Source organism: Nanorana parkeri, unplaced genomic scaffold (genome assembly GCF_000935625.1).
Source record: "Nanorana parkeri isolate BGI_ZX_2015 unplaced genomic scaffold, ASM93562v1 scaffold81, whole genome shotgun sequence".
NCBI classification, from domain to species: Eukaryota; Metazoa; Chordata; class Amphibia; order Anura; family Dicroglossidae; genus Nanorana; species Nanorana parkeri.
Genome location: NW_017306349.1, coordinates 1373337 through 1388212, shown reverse-complemented (window position 1 = coordinate 1388212; position 14876 = coordinate 1373337). Strand labels below are relative to the sequence as shown.

The 14876-nt window shown below is 46.1% G+C and overlaps 1 protein-coding gene across 1 annotated transcript in view; it reads right to left on the bottom strand.

Moving 5' to 3' along the window:
- Window positions 1-14229, bottom strand: part of PTGS1 (prostaglandin-endoperoxide synthase 1) — a 46667-nt gene extending 32438 nt beyond the window's left edge. Inside the window, exons 1-2 of the mRNA XM_018576971.1 lie at window positions 14080-14229; window positions 13931-13996 (exon numbers count right to left, since the gene is read on the bottom strand). Coding sequence (XP_018432473.1) covers window positions 13931-13996; window positions 14080-14086 — 73 coding nt within the window. The 5' untranslated portion in view covers window positions 14087-14229. The remainder of the gene's footprint in view (window positions 1-13930; window positions 13997-14079) is intronic.
- Between the last annotated feature and the right edge of the window lie 647 nt (window positions 14230-14876).

Here is a 14876-nt window from a genome sequence, read left to right as displayed (position 1 = left end):
TCTTTCCGCCGAGACTAACATCACACATGACACTAAGTACCGATGGTTCACTCTTTTAGGAAATGTTTTTTAAAGTCTTGTAGGCGTCGGATTTTCCTCCTGCCTTCCATGCACGCTGTTCACACTACAAGACGTGTCGCATCTTGTCCATAGCGGCAGAGGAATATCATGACATGCATGCAGCTACACGGCACGATGACATCCGCCTCCTCTGGCTCCATGAGGTACGGATGAGTAATCTGTTTTTTTTACATGTAACCTAACCTGAAAGATTCCAAGTATGCGCCCAGGAAAGCTGAGATTGCTTCCAAAAAATTAGGAAATGATCCACATGTTTTATATACTGTACATGTGCAGCAGAAGCAGACCGTGGAACTTCCCCCGGTGCCAAATATTTGAACCCCACCTAAAAAAAAGACATCCCACGTCATGTATTTAAAGCGACCCTATTCTTAGAATTGAGCATCTCCTGCAAAGAAAGCAATGAATACGACCAACTTGCTTTATACTGGAGGGAATATGGCTGCATTAGGAACCTCCTTGATACATTACGGGGGTTTGAGGAGCTTTTGGTTGTAAGTATTTACATTAGGGATGCACCGATACCGGCTTGTTGGTATCCAGTACGAGTACCGATATTTATCTTTCGGTACTTCCGGTAGCATGGAGCCGGCTTCCCGGGCAATCAGGAACCCGGACGGCGTGTCATTACCTGCGCCCGGCTTCTCGAATGCCCGGGAAGCCGGCTCCATGCTGTTTGGCCAGCTCCATGCTGATTGGCCGGGAAGCCGGCTGCCCAGCCAATCAGCATGGAGCAGGCTTCCCGGCCAATAGAACCAGAACCAGATTGTTTTCTTAAGTAGATCGAGAATTATTCTACCTTGTGTCTAATTCCTTCTTTTACGTCACATCCACATTCTGTTGGAGGAGGGCCTCAGGACAGCTTGTGGAGTCAATCCAATATTCTGTCACAGGACATGGAGGGCAAGCACAAGAGAGCTTCTCAAGTCACTTCCATGTTCTATAAGAGGACACAGAGGACAATCTCAATGAGGCTCCTCAAGTCACTTCCATGTTCTATAGGAGGACAATCTCAATGTGGCTCCTCAAGTCACTTCCATGTTCTATAGGAGGACACAGAGGACAATCTCAATGCGGCTCTTCAAGTCACTTCCATATTCTATCAGACGACACAGAGGACAATCTCAAGCTACCTTTCAAGTCCCTTCCATGTTTTTTCAGAGGACAATCTTAATGCAGCTCCTGAAGTCACATCCATATACTATCAGAGGACACATAAGACAATCTCTTGCCACCTTTCAAGTCCCTTCCATGTTCTTCCAGGGGACACAGAGAATAATCACATGATAACTCATCCAGTCTCTTCTATATTCTATAAGAGGACACAGAGGACAATCCTAATGCAGCTCCTCAAGTCACTTCCATATTGTATCAGAGGACACTGAGGACAATCTCAAGTCAGCTCCCAAATCCCTTCTATATATTCTTTCAGAAATCACACAGGACAATCTCAATGCAGTTCCTCAAGGCACTTCCATATTCTTTAAGAGATCACATAGGACAATCTCAGTGCAGCTCCTCAAGTCACTTCCATGTTGTATCAGAGGACAATCTCAATGCAGTTCCTCAAATCACTTCCATATTCTATGAGAGGACACGTTGGACAATCTCAATGGAGCTCCCAAATCCCTTCCATGTTGTATCAGAGGACAATCTCAATGCAGTTCCTCAAGTCACTTCCATATTGTATCAGAGGACACAAAGGACAATCTCAACTTATCCTTACTACTTAGGAAACAGACTCTGGCTGACTCATTCATTCCGCTCTCTGCATCAACCTGTTAAACCTCCTCTAATCCGTACCTTAATCTGTTCTTTCAGAAATCACACAGGACAATCTCAATGCAGTTCCTCAAGGCACTTCCATATTCTTTCAGAGGACACAGAGGACAATCTTAATGCAGCTCCTCAAGTCACTTCCACGTTGTCCTCAATGTCCCCTGATAGAATCTCATGCCAGCTCCCAAATCCCTTCCATATTTTTTCAGAGGACAATGACAAGGAAGCTTCTCAAGTGCCTTCCATATTCTTTAAGAGATCACATAGGACAATCTCAGTGCAGCTCCTCAAGTCACTTCCTTATTGTATCACGGAACACAGAAGACAATCTCAATGCAGCTCCTCAAATCACTTCCATGTTGTATCAGAGGACAATCTCAATGCAGTTACTCAAATCACTTCCATATTCTATGAGAGGACACAGTGCACAATCTCAATGGCGCTCCCAAATCCCTTCCATGTTGTATCAGAGGACAATCTCAATGCAGTTCCTCAAGTCACTTCCATATTGTATCAGAGGACACAAAGGACAATCTCAACTTATCCTTACTACTTAGGAAACAGACTCTGGCTGACTCATTCATTCCGTTCTCTGCATCAACCTGTTAACCCTCCTCTAATCCGTACCTTAATCCATATCGATTTCTTAAGTGATGCTATTAAAGTGATGCCCAGATGTTGAGAGGAAGTAAAATTAATGGAAAGCATAATTGACATTTACCTGGCAAGTAGTACCAGACCAAAATCCTTGCCATGTGAATCATCAGTTGCTCAGAACACTATTAGATATTATCCAGCTGTTTAGTTATACATCAACTCCAGGACATCGATTCCAAGAGACATTCTCTCCTTGTCAATCATATTATCCAGTTAGAATCAGGTAGCGTAGAATGCCTCTACTCTGATCATCCAATGGCAGTATTAACCAAATTCCAGGGGGGAGCAGAAATGAAGATACCATGCTTCCCACCCCACAGGCCATCCGTCATCATTAAATTAGTAATCCCATAAGTCACCAATTTCGGGAATGTTTCGAGGAGCTTAGCACTAGTAGACACATATTGACAAACAAGATGGTATCTTTGGCCATGTTCCCCCCGGGAATTTTGTCAATACTCCCACTGGAGGATTACGGTCATTCTACACCACCTGATCTTTACTAGATAACATTGATTGACAAAGGGAGAGAGAGAGTGCCTTGCATTCAATGTCCTGGAATGAATGTATAACTGGAAGGCTGGACAATATCTAACAGTGTTCTGAGCAAATTCCGATTTATACAGCAACAATTTTGTAAATGTTTCTGTGAATTGCCAATTAAATATCAATAAATCTTAATAATTTGACTTCTTTTGACATCTGGATATTACTTTATTTTATAGCATTATCAAAGTAATCGATTTAAGGTACTGATTAGAAGAAAGTTAACAAGTGGCTGCAGAGAGCAAAATGAATGTTTCAGAATGAATGAGTCTGTCTGAGAAGTAAGCATAAAGGAAGTGAATGGGTCAGACTATTATTGAGAGGAACCCTGGTGACTTGGGTGATGGAATATGGAAGTGACTTGAGGAACTGCCTAGAGAATGTTCTTTTGTGTCCTCAGACAGAATGAGAGTGTCCTCATTGTCCACTTGGGGTTGACTTCAGTAGCTGTCCTGAGATTGTCTTCTTTGTCCCCTTGTAGAATATGGGATTGACTTAAGTTGCTGTACTGAGATTGTCCTCTGTAGCCTCTAAAAAAATATGGAAGTGACTTGAAAAGTTGTCTTGAGACTATCCTCTGTGTCCTCTGATAGAATATGGAAGTGACTTGAGGAACTTTCTTGAGACTGTCCTCTGATAGAACATGGGATTGACTTGATGAGTTATCTTGAGCATGTCCTTTGTATCCTCTGATAGAATATGGAAGGGTATTTGAGGAGTTGTTATCTGATAGAATATGGGATTGACTTGAGGATCTCTCTTGAGAATGTCTCCTGATAGCATTTGGGATTGACTTGGGGAGCTGTCTTGAGAATGTGCTTTGTTTTCTCTGATAGAATACAGCAGTGGCTTGAGGAGCTGTTCTGAGCTTGTCCTCCATGACCTCTGATAGAATATGGGATTTTCTTGAGGAGTTGTCTTGAGAATGTCCTTTATATCCTCTGATAGAATACGGCGGTGTCTTGAGGAGCTGTCTTGAGGTTGTCCTCTTTGTTCTCTACTAGACTATGGGATTGACTTGAGGAGCTATGTTAAGATTGTCCTCTGTGTCCTCTTATAGAATATGAGATTCACATGAGGAGTTGTCTTGAGACTCTCCTCTGTGTCCCCTGATAGAATATGGGGTTACTTGAAGAGCTGTCTTTTGATTGTCCTCTTTGTCTTCGGATAGATTATGGGATTGGCTTGAGGAGCTGTCTTGAGCTTGTCCTCCATGTCCTCTGATAGGATCTGGATCTCGAGACTGTCCTTCGATAAAATATGGAAGTGACTTTGAGGAGCTTTCTTGAGACTGCCCTCTGTGTCCTCTGACAGAACATGGAAGTGACTTGAGGAACTGTCTTAAGATTGTCCTCCAAAATGTGGATGTGACTTAAAAGAAGGGACTAGATATGACATTTAATAATTCTACATCTAGTTAACAAAACACTTTGGTTCTATTGCATCCACTAAGGCAGAAGAACCCGTGACAGGTCTATGAAGAATTTCTGACACAAGAGGTGAACCCACAGACTGGTTGAGAGTGAAACGCTCTTGTCCTAAGATCAATAGTTGGACAGTAGTACATTTGGCAAAGTCGGCAACGGTTACTATGGAGACCCCTGATATGCCCTGAAACATTTTTATTACTATTAAAATGGAGGCGGGAGCTACAAAATAGAAGAAGAACAAATGAAGATGTGTTTTAAGAATAGGGAATCGGGGAACTGAAATAACATTTAATAGCAAGTTTTTACACCGAGTTCTCTTTGGAAGAAATAAAGACATTTGGCCATCGAGTCTAATTTCAAAAACATTCCTGGCAGGAAGGATTTGAGCCGGTAAAAGCTCCTCTCCTGCCTTTCAGTGATGTGTTTTTTTCATCTAATGAGCCGGCAGCTCAGTGTACATTCTCAACATGCTTTGGTGCCAGGATGTATTAACCTCTGTGTGCATGCACGGGAGATACATATCCCCAGGCTGGATAATCAAGATGGCCAGAGAAGCCAAAGCCAGAAGAAGACCTGGAGAGCGTGGTGAGAGAGTGACCAGTGCTGGAGGGGTTCCTTTGGCAGGAAAGTCTACCACCATGTGAAAATATGACATACAAATCCTGCCGCCTTCACCTTCGTAACATCTCCAAAATACGCCCCTTCCTCACCAATGGAACCACAAAGCTACTCATCCACTCACTTGTAATCTCTCATCTTGACTATTGCAACTTCCTCCTCATTGGCCGGCCTCTACACAGGCTCCTCCCCTTCTGTCTATCATGAATGCAGCTGCTAGACTTAACCTCCTAACCAACCACTCCGTGTCTGCAACCCCCCCTCTGCCAATCCCCTGAACTCTTAACCCCAACCTGTCCGTCTATCTCCCACTCTGACTGTCTTTGGGCGATCCCCTAAGACTTATCTCTTTAGGGAAGCCGATCCCACCTCAACCTAACCGCTCAACCATCACGTTCTCAAACAATTCATCCCCACACAGCTCCCTCCTCATGTCTCACTTGCTCCTCCCCTTTAGATTGTAAGCCCTCAGGGGCAGGGCCCTCCTTACCATATTGTCTTGAATTGTATTGTGATTGTAATGTCTTCCTTATTTTGTAAAGCGCTGCGCAAACTGTTGGCGCTATATAGATCCTTTACAATAATAATAATAATTATCCATAAAGCCCGCCCACCGCAATGCGGGTTTTGGTTCCGCTTTAAGTGATGATTGATAAGGACGCTGGTCTTAGGAAATAGGTTTGCATGTGGCTGGGTGAGACCCGGAGCGGTGTCCGAGTCACACCGCCGAGACGTCACCGCGCATGCGCGGCAGTATTCTGATACCTGCCGGCAGCCATCTTGGTGATGGACGCCGGCAGAGAGAGGAGGAGACAGCCACCCGGCGGGATAAGGTATGCCGCCGGGTCCCCCCCTCTCTCCTGAAACTGTTGGGCGTTCGGTCCATGACCGAGCGTCCGACTTTTCAGAGGGGGGGTGACACCAAAATGACTGTGAGTAATTTTGGTGTCACCCCTCCAATGGTGTCACCCGGGTACGGGCTGCACCCCCCTTGTGACGCCACTGCATGTGGCCATATTGTAACCAGCATGGCCGGCTTCAGACTTACGAAATGACATCACCTAGACCAGCTTGACTGGAAAGACGTTTGCATAACATATTACAAAGAACCATTGTGCTGCTGCAACTCCTAGTAGCCATTCCGCAAAGAGCTTTAATCACCTGCAGCTGGGATACAATTGTCTATAAGTGTATATAGCATCGGGTTACTGTATACTATTACTTGTTTTCAGCTTGTGCTAAAACACAACATTCAATCCCAGAGGAAGTGGCTTGCAATGATGTCATGTGCGTGTTAGCGGAGAAGTTTAATCTTGGATCAAGCTGCATTTGGTGCAGAGGCTGGTTTATGCCCTCAACACACGGCACCATCACTGTGAGGGGCCCAAAGCATTGCGTAGCAAAATGTGCCTTCAGAGACATAAACCCCAATCTTCTGTTTGGCTTGCAGTTGTTTTTAGCAGTAGAGTCATTATTCCTATCACCATTTCTGACCTCGCTCCCCATAGGACAGGTTTTACAGCTTCCTGAATTGCTTCTGGCCTGCTAGGAGGGGATACACAGACCTCCTAGACTGAGTTGCTGTGGGCTTGCAAAACTTTTTGGCTCCGATTACCTAAATATAATGAGTCACAGCAGGGGCGTAACTAGAAATCACAGGGCCCCATAGAAAAAACTTGTACGGGGCCCTGTGATTTCTAGATAAGTCCACCTGATAACCCAAACAGCCCACCTGAGGGTGAACCTGCGGAGCCCACCATATACTATCTATGGTGAGCTCTGCAGGGTCTCAAGTGGGCAGTCAAGCCCTCTTACCTGTCTGGCCGATCCTCTGTCCGCCTCCTTCTCCTCCGCGATCGCTTGCGGGCCCCGCCTCCTCCGTCACTGGGCCCCACCTTCTCGATCGCCGGGCCCGCCTCCCTATTGCTAAGACCTGCCTCCTCGATCGCTGGGCCCCCGCCTCCTCGATCGCTGCCGACGACGGGCCCAGTTTCTCCTCACAGCCGCCTAGGGTTGCCACCTGTCCAGGATTCACCTGGACAGTTCGGGTTTTGAATGCTGTGTTCGGGTTTCGTGGCAGCAGAAACCTCGGACACAAGATGTCAGGCAGACAGGGGCAACCAAAATTAAGATAAGGGCTACTGCCCCCCACTGAAAATAGTCTCCACTGTGATATTTACAAATGAATGGGCGGCACTTTTTACATTTGAACAAGCCGCGACTCATTCTCCCACAAAAATGACTGTGCGTTGCTGGAGTGTTCGGGTTGCACTTGAAGAAAAGGTGGCAACCCTACAGCCGCCAGTGACAGTCAGCAGCCCGAGATGCCATAGCAACCCAGGCGGCCCGCATGGCATCAGGGGGGTGTCCTGGCCAGGCCCCATAGCGGCCGCCTTGGTCGCCATGGTGATTGTTACGCCACTGAGTCACAGGAGATGATGTAGGAGGGGAGTGGAGGTTGTTCGTGCAGCAAAGTCAGCCTGTGTTGACTTGGAATATGTAATAATGCGCAAGGGGCATAAAATAAAATGTTGGCAGCACGTGATTGGCTGACGGAAGTGAACACGGCTACACGTCATTTACTAAGCTCATCGATCGTTCACTCTACATAGTTACATAGTCAGGTTGAAAAAAGACACACGTCCGTCGAGTTCAACCATTGCCAAGTGGATAGTCTCCATTCAATCCCGGGATTGGTTATGTAGAAGTGATCCTTTTTCTTGGAAGATCCCTTTTAGGCCACTGATTGGACAATCGCTATTGCAGCAGATCTATGCACGAAAAGTTCAGTGAAGGTCAGGGGGATAGTACAATGGGTCAAAGCTGGTCACCTGGCTGCACCTGTTCCCTGATGGGGCCACGGCAGTGCAGACAATGCAGACTGGGCGGCTTTTCTATGTCTATTGCAATCCTTATCAATGTCAATCAATTGGATAGGGGGAGCCAATTATACTACCTTGCCTAGGGCCCCATTCTGCCTTCAATGGGGCCCTGGGCAAGGTAGTATAATTGGCTATGGCCTCCCATTTTAAAATGTGTGCTGCAGCACTTACCTATACATGCGACTGCGTCACATTTTTCTCTTATTCCGCCACACAAAGTCTCACAAATACCTGTTGAGCCTTCCGGTGTAGTCCATCTAATGCAACTTCCTGTGTTAGGGTGGCAACAGTGCTGCACTGCTCCCGAATTCAGAGCAGCACTCTCACCCTCATGTAGGCTGTGCCTGCTTACACTACAGTGGGAGGAGGAAATGTTGGAGGGGCGTGGCTATTAAAGGAGAACTATGGGGTCAGGGCTTTTCCCCCATAGTTTTCCTTAGGGTAACGGGAGAACACAAACTAGCGTCCTCCCGTCACCCTAGGCTCAGTATACCGTGAGCTACAGCAGACTATGCCCCCAGCTCGCGGCTCCTGCAGACTATTCCCCTGGCCTCAGGTATGTACCGAGGTACGGACCTTTGGTCATGGAGCTGGAGGAAACAATGGACTACCAGTGCGGTGACATCATCACACGTGTGCTCCATTGAGATCTTCCAGGACCCGACTTGTGGTCTTTCCATCCACAGATCCCTGAAGGTGGGGGGGCTTGGGAATGTGGCCATGTTCCAGGTTACACCCTCAATATGGTCACGAAGGTGGACTATTCTGAGCTAAAGCATGTTGAATGGTATGGGATGGTATGGGATGGTATGGGATGGTAAGGGATGGTATGGAATGGTAAGGGATTGTATGGAATAGTATGGAATGGTATGGGGTGGTATGGTATATAATGGTAAGGGGATGGTATGTAATGGTATGGAAGGGTTAGGGATGGTATGGGATGGTATAGAATGGTATGGGAATGGTATGGAATGGTAAGGGATGGGATGGGATGGGATAGTATGGGATTGTATGGAATGGGATGGTATGGGATGGTATTGAATAGGATGGTATGAGATGGAATGGTATGGGATGGTATGGAATGGTATATAATGGTATGGAATGGGATGGTATGGTATGGAATGGTATGGGATGGAATGGTATGGGATGGAATGGTATGGGATGGTATGGAATGGGATGGAATGGTATGGGAGGGTATGGAATGGGATGGTATGGTATGGAATGGTATGAATAGTATGGTATGGTATGGGATGGTATGGAATGGGATGGTATGAATGGTATGGTATGGAATGGTATGAATAGTATGGTATGGTATGGGATGGTATGGAATGGGATGGTATGGAATGGGATGGTATGGTATGGTATGGAATGGTATGAATGGTATGGTATGGAATGGTATGAATAGTATGGTATGGGATGGGATGGTATGGAATGGGATGGTATGGTATGGAATGGGATTGGATGGTATGGAATGGTATGGAATGGGATGGTATGGCATGGTATGGAATGGAATTGGATGGTATGGTATGGAATGGTATGGTATGGAATGGTATGAATAGTATGAAATGGGATGGTATGGTATGGAATGGGATGGTATGGTATGGAATGGTATGAATGGGATGGTATGGTATGGTATGGTATGGAATGGTATGGAATGGTATGAATGGGATGGTATGGGATGGGATGGTATGGGATGGGATGGTATGGAATGGGATGGAATGGTATGGGAGGGTATGGAATAGGATGGTATGAGATGGAATGGAATGGTATATAATGGTATGGGATGGGATGGGATGGAATGGGATGGTATGGTATGGAATGGTATGGGATGGGATGGGATATAATTTGATTGGATGGGATGGGATGGTATGGAATGGTATGGAATGGTATGGAATGGTATGAATGGGATGGTATTGGTATGAGATGGAATGGAATGGTATATAATGGTATGGGATAGTATGGTATGGAATGGTATGGTATGGAATGGTATGGGATGGGATATAATGGTATGGGATGGGATGGAATGGTATGGAATGGGATGGGATGGTATGGGATGGAATGGGATGGAATGGGATGGAATGAGATGGTATGGAATGGGATGGAATGGGATGGTATGGAATGGGATGGTATGGAATGGGATGGTATGGTATGGAATGGGATGGTATGGGATGGTATGGTATGGAATGGGATGGTATGGTATGGAATGGGATGGGATGGTATGGGATGGTATGGTATGGAATGGGATGGTATGGTATGGAATGGTATGAATGGGATGGTATGGTATGGAATGGTATGGAATGGGATGGAATGGGATGGAATGGTATGGGATGGTATGGTATGGAATCGTATGGAATGGGATGGGATGGAATGGGATCGTATGGAATGGGATGGTATGGAATGGGATGGTATGGTATGGGATGGTATGGTATGGAATGGTATGGGATGGTATGGTATGGAATGGTATGGGATGGGATGGTATGGAATGGGATGGAATGGGATGGTATGGAATGGGATGGTATGGAATGGGATGGTATGGTATGGAATGGTATGAATGGTATGGGATGGTATTGAATGGTATGGGATGGTATGGAATGGGATGGAATGGGATGGAATGGGATGGTATGGAATGGGATGGTATGGAATGGGATGGTATGGTATGGAATGGTATGAATGGTATGGGATAGTATGGAATGGTATGGAATGGGATGGTATGGTATGGGATGGGATGGAATGGGATGGAATGGTATGGGATGGGATGGAATGGGATGGAATGGTATGGGATGGGATGGGATGGTATGGGATGGGATGGAATGGGATGGAATGGTATGGTATGGAATGGTATGAATGGTATGGTATGGTATGGAATGGTATGGAATGGGATGGAATGGTATGGTATGGAATGGTATGGAATGGGATGGAATGGTATGGTATGGAATGGTATGGAATGGGATGGTATGGAATGGGATGGTATGGAATGGTATGGAATGGTATGGAATGGGATGGTATGGGATGGGATGGTATGGAATGGGATGGTATGGGATGGTATGGAATGTTATGGAATGGGATGGTATGGTATGGGATGGTATGGTATGGTATGGAATGGTATGGAATGGGATGGTATGGGATGGGATGGTATGGAATGGGATGGTATGGAATGGTATGAATGGTATGGAATGGGATGGAATGGGATGGTATGGGATGGGATGGTATGGTATGGAATGGTATGGAATGGTATGAATGGTATGGGATGGGATGGTATGAATGGGATGGTATGAGGGTGGTAGGGGATGGTATGACTATGGATGATATGTGATATCAGAGGGTGCCTGCTTCGTAATAAGGCCGCCACCCAGCAATGTGCACAGAAAGGGTTACTATAAAAGCCAAACCACACGGACGGAATATTTTCTACCCCCGAATGGTAATATCACGTACGAACAAAGACAGCGGAAGGCTTAGATAAGAATCCGGATCACATATATGACGTATAACCGCCCCTTTTATCAGCTTTGTACAGACTGTGAAGCATCCGAGAGATAAAAGATCGGCATGTGGAACGCGTAAGCCAGAAATCATCAACGATACGATCAGCATCTCACGCCGATTGGACTTCCCATAGATTCACGCGGTGCAGGCTTCATTCACCAGCCTGCCACACGGACCGCAGAGAACAGTTATAACACAATGTTGTGTAGTTATGATGTAACGTTCTCCGTCCCAGGACTACATAAACAGTGTTACTTTATTTCTCATCGCTGCAACTTCCACCCTCCGCGGTCCCTGTCGTTACACCAAAGCTGCAACGCTGACAGAGATGCAAATGGTGATGTATTGCTCATCAGTGCGCTCGGCATCGGCACCTTGGCTCGTGTGGATGGGTGTCGCTTTCCTGGATGGGATGTGCATGTGAGGCGAAAAGTCAGCAGATCCCCATGTACTTCAATGGCACAGTGTGCACTTCAAACGTAGGTCAGCGGATCCCCACGTACTTCAATGGCACAGTGTGCACTTCAAACGTAGGTCAGCGGATCCCCATGTACTTCAATGGCACAGTGTGCACTTCAAACGTAGGTCAGCGGATCCCCATGTACTTCAATGGCACAGTGTGCACTTCAAACGTAGGTCAGCGGATCCCCACGTACTTCAATGGCACAGTGTGCACTTCAAACGTAGGTCAGCATATCCCCACGTACTTCAATGGCACAGTGTGCACTTCAAACGTAGGTCAGCGGATCCCCATGTACTTCAATGGCACAGTGTGCACTTCAAACGTGGGTCAGCGGATCCCCATGTACGTCAATGGCACAGTGTGCACTTAAAATGTAGGTCAGCCAATCCCCATTTGTCTCAGTGGTGCAATATTATCTTAAAATGTAGGTCATCCGTTCCCCATTTACTTCAATGGCTCAGTGTTCACTTCAAACGAAGGACAGCAGATCCCTATGTACTTCAATGGCACAGTGTGCACTTCAAGCGTAAGTCAGCAGATCCCCATATACTTCAATGGCACAGTTAAAATGTAGGTCATCAGATCTCCATTCTCTTCGGTGGCACAGTGTGCACTTCAAACACAGGTCATCAGTTCGCCATTTACTTCAATGGCTCAGTGTTCACTTCAAACAAAGGACAGCAGATCCCCATGTACTTCAATGGCACAGTGTGCACTAGAAACACTGGTCATCAGATCCCCATTTACTTCAATAATGCAGTGTGCACTTCAAACATAGGTCATCAGATCCCCATTTACTTCAATGGCACAGTATGCACTTCAAACGCAGGTCATCAGATCTCTATTTACTTCATTGGCACAGTGTGCACTTCAAATGTAGGTCAACAGATCCCCGCTTACCTCTATGGCACAGTGTGCACTTAAAATGTAAGTCAGCAGATCCCCATTTACCTCAATGGCACAGTTAAAATGTAGGTCATCAGATCTCCATTCTCTTTGGTGGCACAGTGTGCACTTCAAACACAGGTCATTAGATCCTCATTTACTTCAATAGCACAGTGTGCACTTCAAACCCATGTCACCAAACCCTCATTTGCCTCAATAATCTCCTTCTGAGGCTGCATTTCTTTGGCTCTATCGAGATGCATTTGCCTCGCAGGCGAAGCTAATCAAACCCAACCTCAGGCTTCAGCTATTGAACAGACTCTCTGCAAGAGTTCACCAACAATAAATCACCTGAGACTTGAACAAGAGACCTTCCAAACCTTCACCAAGAAGCAGAGTAAGTGACTTCCAATGCACAATGCAGCCATTGGCTACAGCACCCGTCTAGACGAGCCCAACATCTGCAGCCATGAAGCATATAGAGTTACCTTCAGCTCTCGCCCGGCTCACGGCATTCCTCTGAAAGTTCCAACACGGCTGAGTCCGGTCTTTGAAACTTTGTTTTCATTTGTACTGCGAGTTATATTTTTCCGGAGAAGGTTTGGTGGGTTCTACCACCTTCTTCTCGATCCATGTAGTAGTGATGCACAAAACCTTTGGGTATGAGTAGTGCTTGGACCAAGAAGATGGGGGTAGGCCTCCTGAAGGTTGGTCCTGAGCTAAGTGCAAATACAAAACCTCACGGATAGTATTCATCCAACTCAACCCAACTCATCTCAACCCAACTCATCTCAACCCAACTCATCTCAACCCAACTCATCTCAACCCACCTCATCTCAACCCAACTCATCTCAACTCATCTCAACCCAACTCATCTCAACCCAACTCATCTCAACCCATCTCATCTCAACCCAACTCATCTCATCTCAACCCAACTCATCTCAACTAATCTCAACCCAACTCATCTCATTCTAACCCAACTCATCTCAACTAATCTCAACCCAACTCATCTCATTCTAACCCAACTCATCTCAACCCAACTCAACGTGCACTAATACGGCCACAACCACCTTAAGCTGTGAAAGTTACAAATTACGACCCACCTGTATCAGAAGTCTGGAAGGACCAGGGCACGTTCATGATCACCAACAGTAGAACGAAACGTCCTCCTGAAACATAAGCATGTTCACCGTTAGCCATCTCGGCGTTGAAGGCGCAGAACCCGATACCAGGTAAACCTTTGGGAACTCACCAGCCATCTCTGCAGCTATGTTACGTCCTTCATGAAGAAAAGACTTCTCTCCAGTTCATTCACGTCGGAGTGAAGTAACCCCTCCTCCCTCCCGTGCTGGGATTGGCAAACAGAAAGAAGTAGCTGCAGGCAGGAACACACTCACGCAGCTGTTATTCATATGGAGCTTCATGAAGTGTAGAGGAAACATTTCACAGCTCCCGACTGACCTGCACGCGGAAGCAAAGTCGCCTGACTTCCTGTTTTACAGAGCAGGAAATTAGGGGCATGTTATACCTTCCCATTAAACATTTTAATATCCTGAACATTGGCAGCCATTGTTTTCAAATATATTGAGTGTGTTTTGTCTCATTTAACAGACGCAGCGAACGATGTTTCCTTTCAGCTGCTTCACAATATGAACATTTTGCTTCATAACAGCCCGATTGAGCAAAAAAACACCTTGCCTGTGTAGGCAGGAAACCTAGCACCGGCCCTGCTTACAATCTAAGGTCCCCATCTCACATAAATCTATCAGTCCCTGCCCTCATGGAGCTTACAATCTAAGTCCCTATCTCACATCAGTCCCCGCCCTCAAGGAACTTACAATATAAGGTCCCTATCTCACATGCATACACACAGGGCTGATTTAGACAGGAGCCAACCAACTTTCCACCATGTCTTTGGAGTGTAACCCCACGCAAGCACAGGGAGAACATGCAAACTCCTTGCTTGCAGATAGTACCCTGGTTGGGAATTACTAAAAGTAATTTCCTTTTGGGATGAAGGTTTTCAATTAATGAATAAAAGCCGCCCGT